Source organism: Talpa europaea (genome assembly GCF_964194135.1).
Source record: "Talpa europaea genome assembly, chromosome: 15".
Taxonomy (NCBI): domain Eukaryota; kingdom Metazoa; phylum Chordata; class Mammalia; order Eulipotyphla; family Talpidae; genus Talpa; species Talpa europaea.
The window spans coordinates 78,043,597-78,066,139 of NC_140083.1; the positions used below are offsets into that span (position 1 = coordinate 78,043,597).

Sequence of the window (22,543 nt, forward strand, 5' to 3'; positions counted from 1 at the left end):
TTAAAGAAGAAATTATATGTCTACGTTAATGCCACAGAGCAGGGGCTGAATACTAGCAGTCCATGGACAGCTCATCTGCTATGTTATTTATTTATTTTTTGTGGGACCCTCGCCGGTGGCCGGGGAATGAACCAGCGCTGCAGAGGCTGCGGGCAGCCTCGCAGCCCAGCGCTCAACCGCTGCGCCACCAGGGGAAGCCCAATATGCATTTCTTTTTTAAAAAAATATTTATTTATCTATGCATACAAGAGCTGGGGCTCAGGCCAGATGTGCGGGAGGGTGAGAGGATTCACCAGAGACAGAGCGGGGAACAGAACAGGCAGACTGACGAAATACACTGCTGAGGGGAGCAGTGGGCGAGACAGGAGAGGTCTGCTGCGCCATGTGAATTTCTCCCTGGCTGGCCGGATCAAACCCATGCCGCAGAGGCTGCGGACAGCTTCACAGTACTGTGCTCAACTGCCTGCACTGCCAGGGAGGCCCTCATTTGCTATGTTTTATTAGTTCCCAGCCAGTGAATATTAAGTTTTGTTTTTTTCTTTAAACTGAATTGTATCTAGTAGAAGGTATCATATAAACCTCTGAATTTCTGCCTTTCCTTAAAAAAATTCAGAGCTGGCCATCACTCTTAAAAACCACAGTCAGCTGACCTTGACTGTCACTCACTCACATGTGGCCACTACCATCATTTGACCTTCAGTGTAAAGGTTACAAATATTCAGAATGTGTGATCCACTGTTTTATGAATCAGGTTCAAGATATGCCTTTTTCTTAAGCGTGCCAAAACAGTGAACCAGAGAATCTTATTTTCCTCATTACATTCTCCTAAGTAGTCTAAGACTTCTTTCTGTTCACATCTTTTAGACAACAGTATCCAATTATTCATCTGATCACCTCATTCCTTCCCATTTCTAAACTCCCTTTATTTTTTTAAAGATTTATTTATTTATTTATTTATTTATCTATTTATCTATTTATTTATTTATTTATACAAGCACTGGGTACAGTCAGAAGCGCGGGAGGGTGAGAGAATTCACCAGAGCCAGAGCGGAGAGCAGAGCAGGCAGAAGGACCAAAGGACACTGCTAAGAGGAGCAGCGGGCGGCAGGAGAGGTCTGCGCGCCATGTGGGACCCTCCTCTGGTGGCCGGGGAGCAGCCAGGGATCGAACTGGTGCTACAGAGGCTGCGGGCAGCTTCGCAACCCAGTGCTCAACCGCTGAGCCACAGGGGAGGCCCTCTAAACTCCCTTTAAACACTTAAAAAAAAGAAAGATTCTGGGACACGTAAATGTTGCCCTTAGAATGCTTATTTTTTTGTTATTGGAATTTGTTCCCTGGTAGGATGGGGGTTGTAAGGAGTTTGACCTTCGTCTTCCTCAATAAATGCCAGTTATGACATGTTGTGTGCACACACCCACAGAATTTATTCTCCAATCCCCCAGCCAACCCCTGAAATTCACCATTTTCCTTCAAACTTTCTAAGATTACAGCCAACCTGATTCAGTATTTGTGATATACACAAATATACACACTTCGCAATGTTTCATTAGTCATTGATGCGATTCTATGGCACTGACTTACATGTGTTTGTCATCAGTATTACGACTACCTATTTGAAATTGTAAATCACAAGTAGGAACTACAAAGCATTCTGTATTACAGGTAATATTTCTAAGTAGACACTTAAACAATTTCTATGCAAATTTAAGAATGACCCCTTCTCCAGTTAAAACTGACTCTGGGCCTTTGTACCCATTGTTCTGCCCAGGACACACTTCACATAACCCATATTCCAATCATTCTCATAATTCAGTTTAAGTACTCCCCTCCTCAGAGGTCTTTCCTGACTATATTCAGTGTACTCAATAAACCACAACCTTATTTTTGTTTTGTTTTCCTTCAAAGCACCTATCACTACCCAAAACACTGTTTATATTTTTGTCTTTCTCCCCATTATAAAGATAACTCCACAATAATGGGTACCCTGTCTTTTTTTGCTCACAATTGCATCCCCTAAGCCTATAGTAGTTCCTGGCTCACAAAAGAATATTTATTGGGCCTCCCCTGGTGGCGCAGCAGTTGAGCACTGGGCTGCGAGGGTGCCCGCAGCCTCTGCAGCGCCGGTTCATTCCCTGGCTGCCGGCAAGTGTCCCACCAAAAAAAAAAAAAAAAAGAAGAATGTTTATTGAATATTTTTTAAATTTTTATTGAATGAAAAAACTACCTGGAAATGAAAAATGGGATATCATGGGGAATGCCTTGAATCAAATGTAGGAAAGGATATTTTTTATCTTTGCTCATTTGGTACACATTGGCATTCAAAAAGAATGCTTTGACAAGATGAACTTAGCTATGCAAAGAATATTATGAAGAGTTCCATTTGAAATCCAACCTCATTGGTATTTTAGACACTAATTACATACCGGCCTTTTAATGCATTAAAAAGTCTGATTCCATCCGCAGGACCACAGATCTGAATTACATCATCTCTAGTTAGTTTCAATAAATCTGCTCCTAGAAAATAGAAAAATGGGTGATAAAGGCAAGATTCTCTTGTTAATGATTATTAAAATGGGATCTACTTCAAGGACACCCATTACTAGTAGGTTACAGCCCATACTCTTCTGCATGGTGTATAAGGCCCTCCCTCCCTACCCCACTAACCCCCCCCCTCCCCTACAGTGTCCTGGTCCCTGCATCCTTTCTCATCTCAATTTCCATTCAAATTAACTACTGCACTTAACCCTATTATTTCACCATTCTGATGTCTTCTTAACGAGTAAGCTGTTCTCCTGTCTAAACTATCCTTCCACTATCTGTCAAACAGATCCCGCCTCATCATTCAAGATTCAACTTACACATCACACGTGTTCCCTACTGTATTACAACTACTCATTTACCTTTTGGGGCAGTGATATTTTGATTTGATTTGGATTGTTTTTTAATATTAGATGATGACTGATCAGGAACTATGTCATTCCATTTGTGTATTCCAACCAACCACATAGAGTATACAGAAGGAGCTAAATAAAAGTCAAATGTACAAATAGAACATAATGTGTTACAAGGGAAAATTTCAGAATACCTGAAAATGTTCCTTACTAAATATTATATGAAATACACATTCTTAAGTGTTATATAGAATAAGTATTTTAATCAAAGTGAATTTAAACTAAGAGGTCTTTTTTTTTTTTTTTAAAGTATTTTGTAGCAGTTGCAGCTGGTGAGAAAGTATAAAGAGTTCTGTGACACTCATTTAATCAGAAAATTTCACTAAGGGCCTCCCTGGTGGCATAAGGGTTAGGTCTCAGCGCTACCATCTTGAAGGCCCACTGCAATAGTCTGAGTTTGATCCCCGGCCAGGAAGCTAACCCACATATGGCGCAGCAGACCCCTCCTATCTTGCCCGCTGCTCCCCTTAGCAGTGTATTTCAGTCAATCTGCCTATTCTGCTCCCCACTCTGTCTTTGGTGAATCCTCTCATTTCACCCCCACCCCCCGCACCTCTGGCCTGCACCCCAGTTCTATGCAAAAATAAATAAAATATTCAAGAAAAGAAAATTTCAGTAAGATGTCTCTCTCTCTCACATACACACACACCCCCCCCCCCCCGCTCCCCCTTTCACGTGAATGACAGAAAGCCCTAGAATATCAAGGAATATCCTGTGCTGGGGATAGGAGCAAAGAAGTAAATTTAACCTGAGAAGTTTGTAAAAAGCCTTGTGAAGGTAGAAAACCGGTTTCGATGCAACCACTGTTGAGCTTCCTGAGGTGTGGTTGTTGGCAAGAGGTTCTGAAAGAGAGAAAACATTTTTTATTTTTGGTGACTATATAGAATTTTCTCTCACATCATTAGGTAACACAGCCAAACATACCCACACTCAAATAGGCCTAGTTTGCCTGAAAGTCATTTGTTTATACCCCCTCAGTCTTCTCTGACCATGCAAGCTGTCCTTGGAATTCCACATCTTTATTTTCCCCTCTGGACTGTCAGCTCCTTAAATGCAAGTGTCCTGATTACTTGTTTCCTGTCTTTAGTCCCTAGCGTAGTATCTGGTTCACAGTCAAAATTCAACAAATGTTTGTTTAATGAATGAACAAGTAATACTTCCTCAAAGTTGGGCATTTCTACTAAATTGGACAGTCATCAAAATATTATTAGACATTGCAAATAACTGACATTTAACTTCAGACTTACATCTGTGACTGGAGGGGGTGGCTCTGGCTGGTGGTTTGGTGAACCATTTCTAAAGAAACATTTAAAATGAAAGGATGAGTCCATGATACACACTAGGGTTCATCATCATCTCATTCTCCATCCTCCTTGTACATCTAAAGCTAGAGATTGAAAAGAATCTATGCTCTCTCATAAAAACTCTTAGACCCAATACTTCTATTATTGTTCATCTGATATAAAAACTTTATTTAGGGGAGGGGAACAAACTGTGTTATTTGTGGTATTTTTTATTATTGGAGAAATTGAACAAAATCAACGTTTCAGTAAGTTGGGACTGATGAGATAAATGGCATATGGAATATTTAACAGAAGAAATTTATTAGAATGAAAACCAAAATAAGAGTATAAAAATAATCAGTTAATACAGGAAAATTAGAAAATTTACGCACTGCAATATGGTCACATACTTTTATAATAAAAAACACAGTAATTATTTTAAAAGCTGCTTCAGAAATTAGTACTGCCTAAGTTGTGATCCAAGGGCTATCTCCATGCCCATGGTTTTCCCTCATACTTTCCTTTGGTCTACAGAATGCCTCTCTCCCCTGGTGCATAGTTTTTTTAAAATGATATTTATTGAGTTAATATTAATTAGTTACACTGTATGTTTTAGGGTACAGGTTACACCCCTACAAATGAATGTTTTCATGGTATTATCACACCATGCTCACCGCCAAAGCACTGATAAACCTTTATCCCAGTCCACTGGGCTACCAAGCCCCCAGCCTTCCCTTTCTGTTAGCCTCAGTAATGAGTACTTATTTTCTGAAACCAAAATTTCATCCTATTAATGATGCCACGACAAGGAGAAGAGATAAAATTTTAAAACAGGACTCAAATGCAACATTGGTTTAAAATTGCCTGTAAGTAAACTGCATACTCCAGGTGGGTGGCAAGATTTTTTTTTTTCTTTCAAAATAACCCTTTTTCTTCTTTTCTGCCTTAGTTGCAAAATTCAAATTCAGCACTCAAATTAAATAATTTACTTATTTCAGGGCCCTAGTTATCTATTCTTTCTACAACTTCTATTTTATTCTTGTTACATTTTGAATATTTATGTTACCTAAATTAATTAAATACTTAAGGTAGTTGAACATAGAACATATATATAGCTTCAAAAACAAACACTACAACCAACCAATATACTCACAAATTTAGTAGCCTATTTCAAATTTCAATATGGCCTCTTTGGAGTACGTATTAAATGCTAAATCAATTTATTGTAACTGGAGTAGGTAGCTATACCAATTTGTAATTATTTATGAAAATAAAAGACAATAAGGCTAAATTAACTGCACCCCCCCATAGATAATTGTAAGATTTCATGTTAGCTATCATCTTTAACACTCGTTCTCCAATTATCAAAGATTTGTAATAACTAGGTATTAAGATCACTTTTAATAAATAACAAAACAGATTTTAATATTTATATAACTGTTTCAATTCCCAATGACCACTCCTCCAGTGAAATTATGATCAGAAAGTGAAATAGTTAGCAGCAAACAGGTTAGTGGCAAATAGGCAGAAGTGAAAAGCCCAGAAAATCAGTCCATGAATCACTAAAAACTGACCATAAATACTATATTTTAATGGGAGAAAAAAAGAAGAGGAGGTGGAGAAAGGGTTACATAAAAAAATTTTCAGTTTCTCCTGAAGTTAATCCAACTCTCAGTTAATATAGAAAGCCATCAAAGACTTTATATAGAGGGCCCCCCTGATGGAGCAGGGGTTAAAGTCTCAGCATTATCAAGCTATCACCAGTCACTGTGGCATAAGTTCAATCCCAAGCAGGGAGCTGGCCCACATGGCACAGCAGACCTCTCCTGTCTCCCCCACTGCTCCCCTCAACACTGTATTTCAGTAGATCTGCCTGTTCTGCTTCCCATTCTGTCCCTAGTCAATCCTCTCACCCCCTGTACCTCTGGCCTATACCCCAGTGCTTGTATGCATAAATAAATAAAATAAATGTACAAAAAAAAAAACATTATATAGAAATATACAGTGACTTGGTAAGATCTTGTGAATGGAGCGGCAATGAAAGAATACATATTTAGGTCAAACACATTTCCCAGACTTACCCTTCTCCAAGAGAAAAACTGCTATGGGAACTATTAAATCCAGGTGATGGGGAATTATTGACATATGTGATCTCAGGCCATGGAGAACACTAAAAACAAAAGAGAATTGAAACACTGAAAAGTATGTTTGGCCCTTACATTTTACCAAAACATTGTAACTAGAATAGTACATCTTGACTAGTAAATCTTAATTCCTCTGAGGCACCCACAACTGATAGAATATATAATCAAGACAAGCAAATTCTGTCTAGGTGAGATGTGATTTTTTTTAAATTGAAATATAATTGACATATAACATTGTGTTAGTTTTAGGTTCATAATACATTGATTTGATATATCTCTATATTGCAAAATGACTGTATTTTTCTTTCAAGAATAAAAAGCACTGGTTGAAATTACCACCAAGGGAATGCTTTTTACCTCTGTGAGTATAGTTGTCTCATAGGAAGGTTGATATTTCTCCTTTTCGTGAGGAGTTCGTTTCTCCATTTTCTCCCTATCTGTTTTTTGCTTTCTGTCTGCACCTTTGGGCTAAAATGAGAAATATTTTAGTTTAAATTCAAGTATTCACCCTTTGACCCAACAATATTACTCCTGAAAACTTACATGTGAAAGAAAAATATGTGTACACATCACATAAAGACAAGATGCATCATTTTCATTTTTTAAAGATTTATTTATTTATTTATTTATACATACATACATACATACATACATACAAGCACTGGGTACAGTCAGAAGCACGGGAGGGTGAGAGAATTCACCAGAGCCAGAGCGGGGAGCAGAGCAGGCAGAAGGACCGAAGTACACTGCTGAGGGGAGCAGCGGGCGGCAGGAGAGGTCTGTGCGCCATGTGGGACCCTCCTCCAGTGGCCGCGGAGCAGCTGGGGATCAAACCGGCGCTGCAGAGGCTGCAGGCAGCTTCAAAACCCAACGCTCAACCGCTGCACCACCAGGGAGGCCCACATCATTTTCATTTTGAAAACAGAAATTTAAGAGTTTGATAGAGTGGAAGAAGAAATTTATAGCTACTGGTAAGGAAAGATCTTCAAAGCACAGTTAAGTGAAAAAAGCAAGCCTCAAGACAATCCATAGAATAAAATCCCACTTGTATTTCAAAGAAAAGAAAACATCTGTATATCTATGCACATGTATATAAAAAAGCACAGAAGGGGAATAAGGGATGCATACTAAATTACCACAGTGGTTGTTTCTGGGAAAAAGTCTGGGGGTCAGGGTAACAGTGTGAAAGGTGTCATGCTTTGGATACTTTTGTATTAATAATTCTTTTGCAATGAAAATATATCTAACCACATGATAAAAATAAGGAACATAGAGAAATAATTAAGTATGAATGTAACCAAAGCTGTCAGCTTTCCATAATTTTTGTGAGCTTTTACAAAAGCTTTTAACTTCAATAGGCTTTAAGAAATTTTAATGTGGGTCTCCCTGGCACAGGTGGTGGTGGAGCGATGTGCTGTGAAGCTGTCCACAGCCTCTGTGGTGTGGGCTCAATCCCAGCTGACCAGGGAGATGCCCACATGGCGCTACAGACCTCTCCTGTCTCGCCCACTGCTTCCCTCAACAGTGTATTTCAGTCAGTCTGCCTGTTCTGTTCCCCACTCTTGTCTCCAGTGAATCCTCTCACCCTCCCGCACACCTGGCCTGTACCCCAGTTCTTGCGTAAATAAATAAATCTTTTTTTTAAAAGGAAAAAGAAATTTTAATGAAAATCCATGTTTTTGTTTCTAGCTCCTTTTTCCTCTTCTCCTATAACCAAGCCTGGTTAAATCTCTTTACCAGGTATCTCAGTAGTTCCTTCAATGATTCAGCTTAGGTTGAGTTTTCAGGTTTTTTTTTTTTTTTTTTTTTTTTTTGTGGGACCATTGCCAGTGGCCGGGGATTGAAATGGCGCTGCAGAAGCTGTGGCAGCCTCGCAACCCAGTGCTCAACCTCTGCACCTCCAGGGGAGGCCTGAGTTTTCACAGTTTTTGAAAAATGATGAGTGAAATTTCTGACTTGGTGATTAGCAGTAAAAATGAAAGATGAAGGAAAAGGTCCAAGTGTCAAGACAATGACCAGGAAATACCTTGAAGACTTTGATCTGGCAGCTGGCTGAGTGTAAGTGCTCAGTATATTCCCCATTCTCATTCTCCTTGAAGGTATCAATCTGTACTCGGAAAGGCACTCCCTTTTCCCCACCATGTTTCCTCATGGTGAACTCCGTGCTGATGCAGTGCACCTGGAGAGAGCATAGCACCCAGTGCTCAGGACTGGTGGCCAAACCGGCCGGCAACATTTTGTGAGCAATTACTAACAACGAAAACTTTAAATTCATTATAAACACCTACAAAAAAAGCTTTTATTCTCTCCTTGATCATGATGAGTTTGCATGCTAACAGAAAAAAAGGGGAAAATTTAAATGATTTACAAATGTAGTAAAGTAAATGTATAGATCTAGTGCTAACAAAAGCTGCTGTGAACAATTAATTCATTAACTGTTTCAGAGACTATAGAGTAAACATAAAAGAAATTCGGTTAATAAAAGTCTCCTGAAAATGCAAATCAAAACTACCATGAGATACCATCTTACACCAGTGAGAATGGCACATATTAAAAAAACTAGCAACAACAAATGTTGGCGAGGGTGTGGAGAAAAAGGAACTCTTCTGCACTGTTGGTGGGAGTGCAAACTGGTCCAACCACTGTGGAGAGCTGTGTGGAGATTTCTGGACCTACTAAACATAGAGCTTCCATATGATCCAGCAATTCCACTCCTAGGGATTTACCCAAAGGACACAGAAACATCAATTCCAAAGAACACCTGCACCCCTATGTTTATAGCAGCACTGTTTACAATAGCTAAGCTTTGGAAACAACCCAAATGCCCAAAAATAGATGACTGGATCAAGAAGATGTGGTACATATATACCATGGAATATTACTCAGCATTCAAAAAAGATAAACACATGCAACTTGCAGCAACATGGATGGCGCTGGAAGGGATCATGCTCAGCGAAATAAGCCAAAAAGAAAAAGAAAAATACTGGATGGTCTCACTCATAGCAGGAATCTAGAAAACTTAAATAAGGGACCAGGAAAATGAATAACTATAAGAAAGTGAAAATCAAAATCAACAAAAAACTATGAACCAGAGACACTTTTAGGGGGGCGGGGGCGGGAGGGGAGGGATTGGGGTCAGAATGGGGGGGCTGCAATTGTATGGGGAATATAAAAATAAAATTCATAAATAATAAATAAATAAATAAATAAATAAATAAATAAATAAATAAAAGTCTCCTGAGCTTTAAAGAAAACTTTAGAAAGAGGAGACACCATTTTCAAGGAATCTACCCAAAGGACATAATCCCCAGCTATGTGAATTAAATTCTAAATATGCAGATGTTCAAAATAGCTTCATGGATTATAGTGAAAAATCAGAACAACCTAGATGCTAAAAAAGCATTAGGTAAATTACAGGACACCCAAAGAATAAAATACTATGCTGCCATTAGCAAATATTTTTGGGAAACAAAAATAAATTGGAGAGAGCAATTCTGAAACTCCTCATGACTTTCAGATATATGTTGAGAAGTCTGCATTTGATAGGTTGGAACCCTGTAAGATTTGAAATTTAACATGTTTTATCCTTCAAGAAATAAACTGGTAGTAAGAGATGCTCTTCACAACTTAACCTCATCTGCAATGCCTTACCTGAATAAATACAGATGTCCTTTTTGCAGGGTCCCACAGGAACTCCACTGTGTTTAGTTGTGTTGGATTAGCTCTCGGATCGATTATACCCACAGACATGGGGATATCTGAGAAACAAAATTGTAAGTACTGAACAACTTTGAAGGCTACTGTGTTTAAATAAGGAAACATGGATTCCCATATTATCAGTCCCTGTTTACCAAGACTTTTGTGTATCACACCTTAAACAAACCTCTTCTGCCAATGAAAGTGGTTTGATTAGAGCTAAAAGTTTTAAGTTTTAAAATTTAAGCTAATTTAGAAACAGCTTCCCATTGATTTGCCAATATTCTACTTAAAGATAGATTAAATCTTCACACTAACTCATGAAAATTTTAATTTATAATCTGCTTCACTTAGTTTTAAGATTAGTGTTGCTGCAGAAGTACACTGAAAGGATTGCTGTAGAAGGATAAAGAGTATTTGAAAAAGACAGAAGGCTCTGTATCACAAATAGAAGTGGGAAAAATTTAACATAAGGATTGATGCTAACTTGTACAGTCATCAAATAACCTTAAGAAGGAATGACATATCTTATATTCAAGAGGGAAGCAAAAATGAATGTACTTTAGAACTCTGCTTTCCATTTCACATGACATATTTTGAAATATCGTCCCTTGACGTCTATTCATATTGAAACTGGAAAGATAAAGCCAGGTTGATAATACTTATTATTGTAACTATGCTACAACTAAACTACTATTGTAGTTTCAATGATTCAAGCAAGAAAGCAGTAAGTGGGTCCCCCTTCACAGTGTTAATTAATTGGATTCATCCTGAAGTCAATTTATCAAATGGACATCTATATGAGAACCACTGTTTTCTCAGATAAACCTGGTGGTAGCTATTTATAACAACTCTATAGTCCAATAGGGGATAATAACCGATAGGAGATCAAAGACACAGATACCAAATTTAAAGCACATTCATAAAGAACAGCTAAATCTGTGTAAAAAATCCTTCCCCTACTCCCTATGATTTGAGAAAAATAAAATTCTACTCTGTGAAGCCAAGTAGGGAAAAATCCTGACCTCAAACCAAGAGACAGATTCTAATCACAGATCTCTTTTGCTAAGACACACTATTAATCTGGCCTTCTAGTAAAATAAAATAACTTTCAGCATAATGAGAAAAAACCTGGCCCTTTTACATATTACTCAAAACAAAATATGAAGTCTTGAATAGGGCCTCCCCGGTGGCTCAGCGGTTGAGCACTGGGCTGCGAAGCTGCCTGCAGCCTCTGCAGCACTGGTTCAATCCCCGGCTACCGGCGAGGGTCCCACATGGTGCACAGACCTCTCCTGCCTCTGTCAGTCTGCCTGTTCTGTTCCCCGCTCTGTCTCTGGTGAATCCTCTCACCTGCCCCCCACCCCCCGCACATCTGACTGTACCCAGTGCTTGTATAAATAAATAAATCTAAAAAAAAAAGGTTATTAAAAAAATAAAGTTGCCTCCCCTTTAAAAAAATAAAGTCTTGAATAGCCAAAACAATTTTGAAAAAAAAAAAAAAAAAAAAAAAGTTGGAGATCTCTTTTTTCCTGGTTACAAAACTAACTACAAAATTGCAGTTAGCAAAACAGTGTGGTATTTCATAAAGATAGCCATGAAGATCAATGAAATAGAGACCCCAGAATCTATCCCCACATATTTGGTCAAATGATTTGAATTTCTGACACACGCAAGAATTTCTGACACATGCTTGCCCCTTATGGTAAGTAAAATAAGTCAATCACAAGACAAAAATGGATTATTTCACTTACATGAATTACCTAGAGGAGTCAAATTCAAACAAAAAAGTAGGGGGGTTGGAAGAGGAGGGAATAGGGAGCTATAGTTTAAGGAACAAAGAGTTTACTGAAAGGATGGTAGTGATGGTAGTGATGTGAATGTACTTTATGCTACTGGACTGTATTACTTAAAAACTGTTAAAATGGTGAATTTTACGTTAAGCGTATTTTACAGCTAAATGCGAAAAATAAACTAAAATATCACCCTGCAGTAATGGGCACAATTTTTATAAATTTTAATTGTTTACACTTCTAACTTCAATTTTTTTTTTTAAGATTTATTTATTTTATACAAGAACAGGGGTACAGGCCAGATGCGTGGGAGGGTGAGAGGATTCACCAGAGACAGAGCAGGGAGCAGAACAGGCAGAATGACAAAATACACTGCTGAGGGGAGCAGCGGGCATGACAGAAGAGGTCTGCCATGCCATGTGGGACCCTCGCAGGCCGGCCGGGATTGAACCAGCGCTGCAGAGGCTGTGGACAGTTTCACAGCGCTGCGCTCAACCGCCTGCACCACCAGGGGAGGTCCCTAACTTCAACTCTGATTCATCAAACCGTTAATTTCTTATGCTTAGTCAATAACCACTTCCATATTCATGTTATCTGAACCTCTACAGCACTGTGAATCACAATATCAAATAAGAAAAACCAATTTTCAATCCACAGCTATAGGCATATCTTGGACAACAGATTCTCTTATCTTACCTATGTCAAGGATCCTGTCTCCGGGTCGGTTCCATCTCCAGCCCTCCAGTTGCTGGTGTTCAGTGTACTGTAGCCGTCTGTCATGGAAAACTACTCGGAATATACTCTAAAAAGAAGCAAAAAGACAATAGAATCTCTTAAAAAGTCAGTGCTCACAAAGGGAAACCAGCAGGAATTACTCTGTTGGTTCCTAGACACAATCTGAAACCATTTTTCTTAAGATGTTTTTACTCTAAAACCATACCATATCAAAAAAAAAAAAAAAAAAAAACCATATCAAGCTCTATTTCCAGGTAAACTTTTTAATTGCTCAGTTAAAGTTAACTGGTACTGTATTTAAAATTTGGCTTAAACATTAATCCTGATGGTAACTAGGCATAGGGATGCCTATTAGAAACATTTCTACATGCTCTGTTTCCATGTAATATCCAGCTCAGCTTTTCATATGTATATGAACACTTACCAAGTCCCCTGCTTGTTAACTCACCATACAACATATAAATACTGAAAGCAGGTATGGGCTGTATCCATCAACTTTTCTTTGGTTACTTACTTTGTAGAGGTACCTATTAATATCCCTCCTACTCCTCTTTTATATCTGCTAACTAAACTCTGTTCCAACTGTGTTGTGAATTTTTAAAATCATGACTGTAAGTCTAGATTAAAAAAGCAGTTATTCATCAATGGTAGCTGGAGCTACCACGGAAAGAAGTTACTTGATTCTACCTGAAAAAAAGAAAAAAAAACCCACTTCACTGAGCCAAGAGACTACCCCGACATGGGTTGGTAAGCCGCCTGTTTCTATAGCTCTGAAATATCCATGTGACTAGAGAGGCTCACTCTAATCCCAAAGAAATAACATATCAGTTCACCACAGTGCCAGCAAGTTGTGACAGGTGAGCGATAACATCAAGTTCCTTGGTATCTCTTTTTTTTTAGCAAAAGAATAGTATCCAAAAAGGGTCAGTGAAAGGATATTGTGCAGAGGAATACTGTGCTCATTTTCCTTTACCTTCACTAACTTGCCATTAATTTCTGGAAGTTCTCCAAGTTTCCTATTATCTAGCATTCGAATTTCATAGGACTGTCCTAGAAGAAAAATATAATGACATATTATATTCATCACAAATTAACTTTTCAAGATACAAAAAGAATAAAATTCATTTGGTCGAATATGCAAGGGTAAAATATTATTAGTATTAGTAACAGCAACTGTAATCCTTTACTATATGCTAGGTACCATGCTAATAATCATTTTCATTCATTATATTATATAATTGATACAACTCCCTGAAAGTTATACAATCTCATTTTTATAGACAGGGAAACTGAAACATAAGTTTAAACAATTTTTTCAAATCCACACAAATGGTAAATAACAGAGCTGGATAAGGTAATACTTCTCAGATAGTAACCAATAAGGGGGGCCTCCCCTGGTGGCACAGCGGTTGAGCGCTGGGCTGCAAAGCTGCCCGCAGCCTCTGCAGCGCAGGTTCAATCCCTGGCCACTGGCGAGGGTCCCAAATGGAGCAGCAGACCTCTCCTGCCACCCACTCCTCCCCTCAGCAGTGTATTTCAGTAAATCTGCCTGCTCCGCTCTACCCTCTGGTGAATTCTCTCACCCTTCTGCGCTTCTGACTGTACACAGTGCTTGCATAAATAAATAAATAAATAGATAGATAAATAAATAAATCTTTTAAATAAATAAATAAGTAAAGTAACCAATGGAGGTATCTAAGAGATGTGGATTAGAAAGAAAGAGGAACTAAAATGGACAGATAGACAAAAGAAGCAAGTAACATATATCAAATGTGGGCCTCCCTGGTGGCGCAAGGGATTGAGCGCCGCTCTATGGGGCAGTCCGCAGCCTCTGAAGCACGAGTTTGATTCCCGGCCAGCCAGGGAGCAACACACATGGCACAGCAGACCTCTCCTGTCTCGCCTGCTGCTCCCCTCAGCAGTGTATTTCTGTCAGTCTGTCTGTTCTGTTCCCCGCTCTGTCTCTGGTGAATCCTTTCATCCCCCGCATCTCTGGCCTGTACCCCAGCTCTTGTATGCATAAATAAATAAATCTTTAAAAAAATATATATCAAATGTGATATTAAGACTCAAATCTCTGAAATAAGGTTTCAATTTTAACAGGCACACTAGAAATATGCAGTTTTGGGGCTCCCCTGGTGGCGCAGCGGTTGAGCGCTGGACTGCGAAGCTGCCCACAGCCTCTGCAGCGCCGGTTTGATTCCCTGCTGCTCCCCAGCCACCGGAGGAGGGTCCCACATGGCACGCAGACCTCTCCTGCTGCCCGTTGCTCCCCCCAGCAGTGTATTTCGTTGGACTGTCTGTTCTGTTCCCTGCTCTGGCTCTGGTGAATTCTCTTACCCTCCTGCGCTTCTGACTTTACCCGGTGCTTGTATAAATAAATAAATAAATCTTAAAAAAAAAAAAGAAATATGCAGTTTTACATATTGGGGAACCTAATAAAGGATCATGAACCCACATGTTTGCAATAATACTAATGAATAAGGAAGCAGCTAACCTTGATTGAGATATGTTAGGGTTTCATCATGTAATTTCACTGCTGGCGAGGTAGCAGCACAAAGCACATATTGAAAAGGTAGGATTTTATTCTCATTATCAGGAGGCAAACTTGACTCTTCTTGCTTGAAAATGGGCAATGCGAGGACATCACTGAAATAAAACAAATGACTTCACATTAACATCTGACAATAGTGCAAGAGCAGATTTGTTGTTTAAATATTTAACTTCGGTCTGCTTTGGAAAACTATAAACATTACTCTAGTTCAGATTACCTGCTCTGATAACCCCTTGACCACAACAATGTAGGCAATGACAGTTACTCACTGCTCAAAAAAAACCTAAGTGTTCAAACAGAGAAGTTTTTTTAGAATCAGACCAGAGTTCCTAAAAGGGCTTTGCGCATTATATGCAGAGTTCTAAAATGTTAATTTAGGTCACTCAGTGATGTATTTTTTCTCTGAAAGGTACCAACCATAATATCTTCATAACCACATCAGCTGATTTATTTTAAGAACTAGAGTCAAGAATTTCTAAAAGCCACATGAAAAAATACAAATCAATGACTATATATTTCAAGGTCAGATTATATTCTGTTAATACAACTGATAATAAGAGATCATTATCAGTTACCTCCTCTGAGAAAAAGATTCATATACCCTTATCAGTTTATCTAAGCCTGCAAACCAAAGAGACATAATGAATGAATTCTAGTACTGTGCTACTCATTCTGTGAAAGTAGTGGACCAAGTTAGAAGTTCTAGATTTTGGTCACCAAAACCTTAAGTAACCTCTCGCGTCTTCATTTATAATGAAGAATGGGAACAATGGGAACCCCATTTGCAGTCAAGAGTGGCTATATGAGAAAATACTTGGGAAATCATAAGATATTCAAATGGATGTACAGGGTTACCAATAACTTTTTCTCTTCAGCTCTAGCCAGGGAAAGCCAAACTCTAGCCATCAGTGGGAAATACTATCCTGGGCCTTAAGAGTCCTACAGTCATGATCGGTATTTATCCCAAACCCAATGTTAAAAGGATCTTAAAGAGATGCACCAAATTAAAGGGTATTTCCAATTATCTCAAGACATGCCATAAAAGTCTCAAAATAAAATGTATTTTAATAGAATATGTATAGCTGCACACTAGACCAGCTAAAATTAAAGAGAATGACAACCTGAATGTTGATAAGGATCAGGAGCAACCAGGACATTCTCATCCTTTGCCAGTAGGAATATAAAATGACACAACCACTTTAGAAAAAGTTTGGCAGGTTCTTAGAAAAGTAAACATGCATTTTGCCCATCGACCTAGAAATTCTTCTTATAGGTATTTAGCCAAGAGAAAAGAACACATAAGTCCACCCAAAGACTTGTACATGAATATTCATAGCATAAAAGCAAAAAGTAAAAAGAATCTAATGTTCTTGATTAAGAGGATGCATGCACAAATTGGTATATTCATAAAATGGAATACTACTCAGTAAAACAAAGGAATTCCAACAAAAGGCTTCCTGGAAGGGCAAGGATTGATTTGAAAGGTATGAAAGGGAACTCTCTCAGGAGATAAAAACAGCTAGTACTTTATTAGGTGTGTGGATTTCATGGTTATAATTGTACAGCTGAAATGTGTGCATTTAAATATATATAAATTTGGGGCCTCCCTGGTTGCGTAGTGTTGTTAAGTCTCAGCACTATCATGGCCGCAGCCTGAGTTCAACCTGGCCAGGGAGCTAACCCACAATGGCTGGCATAGAAGACCTCTCCTGTCTTGCCTGCTGTTCCCCTCAACAGTGTATTTCAGTAAATCTGCCTGTTTTGCTCCCCAATCTGTCTCTGGTCAATATTCTCACCGTACCTCTGGCCTACACCCCAGTTCTTCCACACAAAAAAATAAATTAAAATTAAAAAAAAAATTCTTTTTGGAAAACAAAACAAGCAGCAAATGTTCTGATTATTGGCCTAAGAATCCAAATAGATGTGATGAAAATTTAATGTCATGAGTGCTGAACTAGAAAGGGGAGGGGGGGGGGAGATTTCTCTTTCTGCTAATGTCTAAATAGCGAGGTTGTGTGTCACTTCGTTGGATCCAGGCAGCCGAGATGCAAACCGGCTGTTATGAAATACAGCATTTGTGTTACTAAAAAGGTAATTGAAAGGGCTGAACAACACATGTGCTCTGCTCATATGGGTGGTTTGGATGAAGAAAGTGGTGAATCTTTTCTGTCCATATTAATTTCTCAGGTGAAATATACTATTGTTCACTTGAGATTATTTAAAACTGCAGAAGCATGGGGTTTTCTAGAAAAGTACTGTGCCCCAGTTCTTTCATTTCTCAAAATCAGGACACTACACTACTCCCACAGCAAACAGGATAGAAAATGAAGCAAAGACACCACAAAACCTGAGAAACATGACATTATTCTTTGGTGCCATATCATCCTTAAATACATCACATCTGATGCTTCCTTGAAAGATTAGTGAAGAATACCAGGAATCAAGGCAAACTGCATTTTTGTAACATAGCAACAGCACAACCTTTACAAAGGTTGGATATATTTTTCTTCTTCTCAAATGTCACTTCCTAGTAAGGTTAATATAGAGCAACAGCTCCTAGTCTTGAGCATAATATGGCGTTATACCTAATTCCTCGAGACGAAGCAAAGGAGTGTCATTTGAGGCTAAAATTCTAAAATTGATTCTGAAAGTTACTCCTAAAATTAACTCACAACAGTACAGCCAAACCAAATGCATAAAATTGTATTTTCTTATCAAAGATTTTAAGATCTAAAACCTCAAATATGTTTGAGTTGTCGCTACCCTGCATTTCTTTTATACTGTGTGGGAGCATGAGTGCATTTCGGTTCCAGTTGCTAATGGCAAAGGCTAAGGGTCAGTGGTTAATACAGTTCTAAACCCTCGCTTACACTGAAGTAATAACAAATTCACTGTGAAACAATTTTAGAAATACAAGTCTGCTTCTTCTCTGAGCTAAACTGAGTTTAGACTAGGAATCCCTACCGTAGTGGACACTAAATCGTTTTTATCAATGTGTAATTTAGCATATTATAGTCTCTCATTACTTCGTGTCTTTAATTCACTCCAAAAAATCAAGCTATTTGAAAGAGTAACTTCTTTTCTGTGCTTAATAAATGCCTGTAAATATGATTTGCATTTTCATTTGGCTGACTCCATTATATTCAGCACTAGTATATCCTAAACATTTGGAATTCCTGACATCTCAAAGTGTCTCTGATCAAAATAAGGATGTAGAAATCTTACCTGCTAAAAAGATAAGCTGAGTTTATGTTTAAAATGTGGTGCTTGCTTCTCCAACACATATACTAAAATTGGAATGATGAAAGATAGGCATGGCTCCTGTGCAGGGGTAACATGCAGTCCATGTTTAAAAATAAAAAAATATGGGGCCTCCCCGGTGGCACAGCAGCTGAGCGCTGGGTTGCGAAGCTGCCCACAGCCTCTGCGGCACCGGTTCAATCCCCAGCTGCTCCCCGGCCACCGGAGGAGGGTCCTGCATTGCGCGCAGACCTCTCCTGCCGCCCACTGCTCCCCTCAGCAGTGTACTTCGGTCCTTCTGCCTGCTCTGCTCCCTGCTCTGGCTCTGGTGAATTCTCTCACCCTCCCGTGCTTCTGACTGTACCCAGTGCTTGTATAAATAAATTAATTAATTAATAATAAATAAAATTAAAAAATGTGCACCACTAAGTGGAAACCTATGAGTGGCAGCATAGCAGAAAGCAATTGAGAGGAAGTAACAAAGGCACAGAAGCAAAGATCAGGAGTGATCTTTCCTGGAGAGCTGCTTCATGATCCCCTGAGGTATAAATTACCCTTTTGAGGTAAAGCAGCCCTCTGAATGGTCTCTATTAATTCACAACTAGGACTTAAGCTCTCTCAAGCCTATCTACCAGCTATTGAATGCTCTCTTCTACAGAGAGCTTATTAAAGGGAAGGGAGAGGTCTAATGAACTTGAGCTTGAGTAAGACAGGCAAATAGAAGACAGGTATCCATAGCATCTAAAGAAATTAGAAACGAACTGGGGACAAGAGGTACCATGGACTTATAACTTCCCTATTTGTACCCCTCATTTAGACCCCACCAAGATGAAAATAAAACACCTGAAACAAAACATGCCAATATCCCTATGCTAGTTACAGCATAAAAGCTCAAGAACAGTACTCTGAGTCAGTGTCAAAAGAGAAAATATCCAGGGCCTCCCTGGTGGTGCAAGGGGTTAGGTCTCAGCACTATGAAGCTATCCACAGCCACTGCAACATGAGTTCGATACCCGGCCAGGGAGCTACCCACATGGCATAGCAGACCTCTCCTGTCTTGCCCACTGCTCCCCTCGGCAGTGTATTTCAGTAGATCCACCTGTTCTGCTCCCCACTCTGTTTCTGGTGAATCCTCTACCCCCTATACCACTGGCCTACACCCCAGCTCTTGTATGCATAAATAAATCTTTTTTTAAAGTCCAGTAAATAACTGGTTAAAATATCTTTAAAGAGGAAAAGAGAGTGGATTCATTACTTGGGATCTGTGAGAAGGATAGAAAGGAAGATCAGAGGGGAGAGCTAGCTAGGACAGATGTCCCTGCAAGTTTTAACATGAAACCAATTAGATGTCCTGAGGAAAAAGCAGTGGCAAAATTAGCTTACCTTCTTGGTTAAGAGCACTCTGTCACAAAAAGTAATGAGATTTCTGTTACCTAAACATCAACTGAAAAATGTCATTCAACTAAAAGGTAGCATATATAAAAAATATTTTGCCTTGCTAATTATTCTATCACCCAGAAGGCAGAAGAATGAGTAGAACTATAATCCTGAACCTAATTTGACCAAAAAGAAATTGATCAGAAAAAAGGAAGTGGCAGGAGCTTCAAAATAAAGCCAAATAGGCAGGAAAATAAGGAACACAGCTAGATGTAGTTCCTAGACTCTTACACAGCAGGCTCAAACAGTGATGCAGGCAGGACCCAAGCACATAGTCTGAGCTGCTAAAAGGAAAGACAGGATTGAAGTTCCTCAGAATGAAATTCTGCCAACCTCACATTATCTGAAATAGAGGGGTCAAGAAGAGAAGTATCTAAAGGAACTAGATGGAAGACTCACCAATCAAGTCAGAATCAGAAGAACATGCACAGAAAGTATATAAAAGAAACTACTTTTATTTTTAAGTGGCACCCACATATATAAAGAGGCAAGCTTGCACTGAAGCCCAGAATATGCTAAGACTTGAAAAAAAAGTAAGGAAGCCAACACCTACTCTTTAATGTGAATGGCATATCATTAATTAACATAAAGAAGGGACAGAACAACAGCTCAATTTCTAACTTTCTTTTTTCTTTTCTGCAAAGAAAAATCATTTTAAAAGAGAGAGAGCAAATACTGAGGCAAACAGATTATTGACCAAGATAAATAAGGAAACTATTGAAAAGTGCCTATATGTCTAAATAAAAATATCCTGGATGAATTTACCCACTAGGAGAATTAAAGAATCTGCAGATGAGATCCATGAGTAACACTTTGTAAACTCAGATGACTCTCATGATTCTAATAAAGACTAACATCACATTACCTTTTTGCTTTTTGTCGTAATAACAATTTTCAAAATGAGGAGAAAGTTTATCTCCACACTTTACACCAGTGATGTGACATGAAGTCATAGCAAGACTATAGAACAGGTTATTAAAATAAGTATGAGTATTTAGACAGGGTACCTGGGAATCACTGCAAGACATAACCAAACTAACTCATTTTCCTTTATTTATGTGGTTTGACAAGGAGTGCTGCAAACATAAATATATCTGGATGTCAGCAATATATAAAATAACATTTATTTTGTTATTCTTCAAGGTGAAAAAACATGGATTTTAGTGGCGTCACGGATAACTATACAACTATACCTAAAGAGTGTAGCTCAAGTGTCAAAAGTAGGAGCAGCCTATCCCTCTGCTACATTTCTTCATAAATGACTTGGAAGAGGACACTAAAGAGGATAGTGATCAAATGTGCATATGCCAGGAACTGGGATGGGGAAACAAATATCCTGCACGGTAATGTTAACTTTTAAAGTAATTCTTTTTTTTTTTTTTTTTAATAGAGGCATGCTTTATTTATTTGTTTGCTGGTTTTGTTTGTTTGTTTTGTTTATACATGCACTGGGTACAGTCAGAAGTGCGGGAGGGTGAGAGAATTCACCAGAGCCAGAGCGGGGAGCAGAGCAGGCAGAAGGACCCAAGTACACTGCTGAGGCGAGCAGCGGGCGGCAGGAGAGGTCTGCACGCCATGTGGGACCCTCCTCCGGTGGCCGGGGAGCAGCCGGGGATCGAACCGGCGCCGCAGAGGCCGCGCGCAGTTTCGCAACCCAGCGCTCAACCGCTGCGCCACCGGGGAGGCCCCTTTTAAAATAATTCTAATTGGCTAGGACAGAAGGCTAAACTAACTGGGTAAGATTTAATAAGGATAAATATAAAGTCAAACATTTGAATATGCCAGGAAATAATTTTCACGTCATCTTCTGCCATACTTGTAGCAGGCATTACTAAACTCAAAGTCAGCTCTGTATGTAAGACGTATAAATGCCAGTGGCGCTCAACCTTGGTTACATATTAAGAATCACATGGGAGCTTTGAAAAATCCCTTCCCGGCCACCTCTCATGACAATTCAGTCAGAACTGAAAGGAGAAGTTGCTATGCTTAACTACTCAGTGTTGTGTCTTAATAAGTAAAGGTAATGTGTTTGATCTCTGTCAGCTAGATGACCATCTTCCTATACTGTTACAGGAAAGAATTGTTACACAGTTTTCTCCACGAAAGGGGAGGTACCAGGTTCTCTGCCCTACCTAATGAAGGGCAGAACTGAGTGGGGAGGGGAAACTGGAAAAGACTTAGAAAGTCTTGGAAGAGAAGACCTGGAGGAGGAACGTGGAGCAGAGAGACATGTGAAAAAGCAGCCATGCTTGCTCCTCAGCCTTGGACCTGCACCAGGGACTTAGGGAACATGGAAGGAGACACTTGGAAGAGACATGGGTGAGAGACCTGTGACCTTCTCTGACAATGGTAGCTCTTACCTTAATTTGTATTTTAATTTGCGCCTTTCATTCCAGACTTGCCTCACTCCTCTGTGGTTCCTTACCAGAAGGTACCTTAGACTTGCGGCAAGCTCTTGGGTCTCAGTGGTCCTGCTATGGGCCAACACTGTTTGGCTGGGCATTTACCCACGAGGGGATGGGTAACATTGGAAACTATATTCTTTCTCTTTTCTCCATTGCACGCTAATTCTATTAAAGTTCTTTTCTAGTGAAGGTCTTATGCACTAACAGTATGTTTTGTCTATATGCAGCGATGGCAGAACCCATTTAGAGTACGTAAGGTTTGGGGGCCCCAGCGCAACCCTCAGTCTGCCCACTAACAATACCAA

The 22,543-nt window shown here is 39.2% G+C and overlaps 1 protein-coding gene across 3 annotated transcripts in view; it reads right to left on the reverse strand.

Annotated features, from left to right (window-relative positions):
• The window catches only part of TFCP2 (transcription factor CP2), a gene marked incomplete at both ends in the record, with an annotated part of 38,318 nt that overhangs the window by 3,320 nt on the left and 12,455 nt on the right, over nt 1–22,543 (reverse strand). For 2 of the 3 annotated variants that reach the window (XM_084255534.1, XM_084255533.1), the window contains 10 exons: nt 2,424–2,514; nt 3,700–3,793; nt 4,199–4,247; nt 6,316–6,404; nt 6,736–6,846; nt 8,405–8,557; nt 10,030–10,136; nt 12,564–12,669; nt 13,576–13,652; nt 15,100–15,251. In XM_084255534.1, coding sequence (XP_084111660.1) covers nt 2,424–2,514; nt 3,700–3,793; nt 4,199–4,247; nt 6,316–6,404; nt 6,736–6,846; nt 8,405–8,557; nt 10,030–10,136; nt 12,564–12,669; nt 13,576–13,652; nt 15,100–15,251 — 1,029 coding nt within the window. The remainder of the gene's footprint in view (nt 1–2,423; nt 2,515–3,699; nt 3,794–4,198; nt 4,248–6,315; nt 6,405–6,735; nt 6,847–8,404; nt 8,558–10,029; nt 10,137–12,563; nt 12,670–13,575; nt 13,653–15,099; nt 15,252–22,543) is intronic. The other variant, XM_084255535.1, reaches the window with a different exon arrangement.